Source organism: Gymnoscopelus microlampas (genome assembly GCF_963454915.1).
Source record: "Gymnoscopelus microlampas genome assembly, contig: SCAFFOLD_133, whole genome shotgun sequence".
NCBI classification, from domain to species: domain Eukaryota; kingdom Metazoa; phylum Chordata; class Actinopteri; order Myctophiformes; family Myctophidae; genus Gymnoscopelus; species Gymnoscopelus microlampas.
The window spans coordinates 48,068-50,357 of NW_028155659.1; the positions used below are offsets into that span (position 1 = coordinate 48,068).

At 46.0% G+C, this 2,290-nt stretch overlaps 1 protein-coding gene across 1 annotated transcript; it reads left to right on the forward strand.

The window, feature by feature from the left end:
- Positions 1 to 268: 268 nt before the first annotated feature.
- LOC311041332 (zinc finger RNA-binding protein-like) lies at positions 269 to 2,045 on the forward strand (the record flags this gene model as incomplete). Its single annotated transcript, XM_084086243.1, has 3 exons — positions 269 to 467; positions 1,258 to 1,499; positions 1,836 to 2,045. Coding segments are annotated over 3 exons (651 nt in total), but the record flags the coding sequence as incomplete, so codon positions are not given.
- Positions 2,046 to 2,290: the final 245 nt, after the last annotated feature.

The following is a 2,290-nucleotide window of genomic DNA, read 5'->3' on the forward strand; positions in this document are numbered from 1 at the left end:
CGGCTACTTTTGAAAATGTTTCACAATGACCCGACCACAACAAACATTTATTTCTTAAAACATCAAAGAGTCACGGCACACTCATGGCTGCTGATGCCAAACCAGTTTATTAAGGACAAGAGAACAACAAAAACATGTGTTGTTTATATCCCACATGGTTTTTGGATAATGGATATGTTTTGTGTTTTGTGCAACCTTAAAAAAAAAAAGTCATCGTTTTGTACTATTCTCTATTTCCCCACATAGCCCCCAAACCAGCGTACACGCAATGTCTGACGCCGTACACCCAGACCCAGCAGACGCGCCAGGTGACTGCCTTCAAACCGGCCACGCCCAGCCAGGCCACCTCCACCTTCTCCATCTGCCCGGTGTCGTCCACCGTGCAGCCCGTACCCTCTGCTGGAGCGTCCGTTGTGCCGTCGTACTCCCAGAGTTGACCTACAGCACCAACGCTGTCACATATTCTGGTAAGGAAATGCCCGGCCCGTCACCCACACATACAAGTTACCCACACGCTAAACCCAAACGTAGTCGAGCAATATAGTAGAATGTGAGCTGCAGAAACACATTTAATTGATCTGGGTGCCATCGTTATAATAACCCATTAAAACCGGGAAAGCATCTGTCATTTTAGATTTTAGCTGTATAGCAAAACACGTTTTAAGAACACTTAAAAGATCTCTCAATAAATGTTCAAAAATAGCAGATGTACAATCTCACAGTCATCACTTCGTGCCGCGCTGCGAGCTTGTACATCTGCTATTTTTGAATCATTTGAATAGATGCAACGTGTTCATTACTTTGCAACGTTCCCCATACATAGGCTGTCGCTCGTATTCGCTTGCGCAAAATTCACTTCAGTCGAAACATAATTATTCAACGTACGCGAGTTGTGTCGCATCGGGCGTAGATGCAGAATCTTGTCACTCAAAACACAGTTTAGCAAGACTGCACATTTTAGAATGGAGGAGGAAGCCAAAAGTTCCCATTGTTAAACACTGACGCATTTGATTTCTTTCTGAGATGCTGTGGATTGTAGACTTAGAATACGCTCTATGCACAGCAGCCATATTATCACTTCTTTCATAGGTGTTAGTTACCAATGATACTAATGAAGGCTCTGTTCCATTTAGTGTAGCACAGTGGTTTCCCACGACCCCCATAACTCTGAGAGTGTACACATTTACATACATTTGTACACTCTCAGAGTTACACACCTGCAAGGGGCCATTTGGAAGCCCTATTCCTGCTCCATAGGTACGTCTTACTCGGGCTACGAGGCTGCCGTGTACTCTGCTGCCTCCACATATTACCAGCAGCAACAGCAGCAGCAACAGAAGCAGGCGGTGGCCGCGGTAGCCGCTACAGCAGCGTGGACGGGCAGCACCTTCACCAAGAAGCCGCCCTTCCAGAGCAAGCAGCTCAGGCCTAAGCAGCCGCCCAAACCCCCTCAGATCCACTACTGTGACGTGTGTAAGATCAGCTGTGCAGGCCCGCAGGTGAGCACACTCACACTTGTCTCTGTAGTCCTTGGTCTTTGAAGCCTAAAGACTGGTGGGGATCACTTTGAACCTCGCCTCCCTATTTTGGGCATGTTGTTATAGACCAAAAACAAACCTGATCTACAAGCTTGTTTGAGTACCTTGAAAAGCTGTATATCAATTCTACATTTACACTGATCAAATTAGTTTAACAAACTTTGCAGGTTTGTCCGACTTAATACGTGATTAGATTTTATGCTGAAACGCCACGCTTGGCTTGCATTATACGTCCTACATTTGAAGCAAATGGTGTCTCAAATGAAGGAATAGTAACCCCCCTTCCTCTCCAACCAGACATACAAGGAGCACCTGGAGGGCCAGAAGCACAAGAAGAAGGAAGCGGCTCTCAAGGTGTCTCAGAGCAGCAGTAGCAGCAGCAGCAGTGGAGGAACCAGCAGCTCTGCCCGCGGCGTCCAGAACCAGCTCCGCTGTGAGCTGTGTGACGTCTCCTGCACCGGAGCCGACGCTTACGCCGCTCATATCCGTGGGGCCAAGCATCAGAAGGTAATGTATTTATTTTATGCTACAATGTATTACCATCATGTGTCACTTGCCCGCATAGATCAGTTCTTTTTGACCCCCGGTTCAAATATTATTTTTTGATTTTGGGGGGGTCGCAGCCTGAAAAGGTTGAGAACCAGTGTATTAGGATATAATGTACTCACACACACTTTCTTTTACACATAGCTTAAAATTTGCCACATTTTGTTTAATGTTCAGATAATTTGAATGTAGCTATAAGTATAACC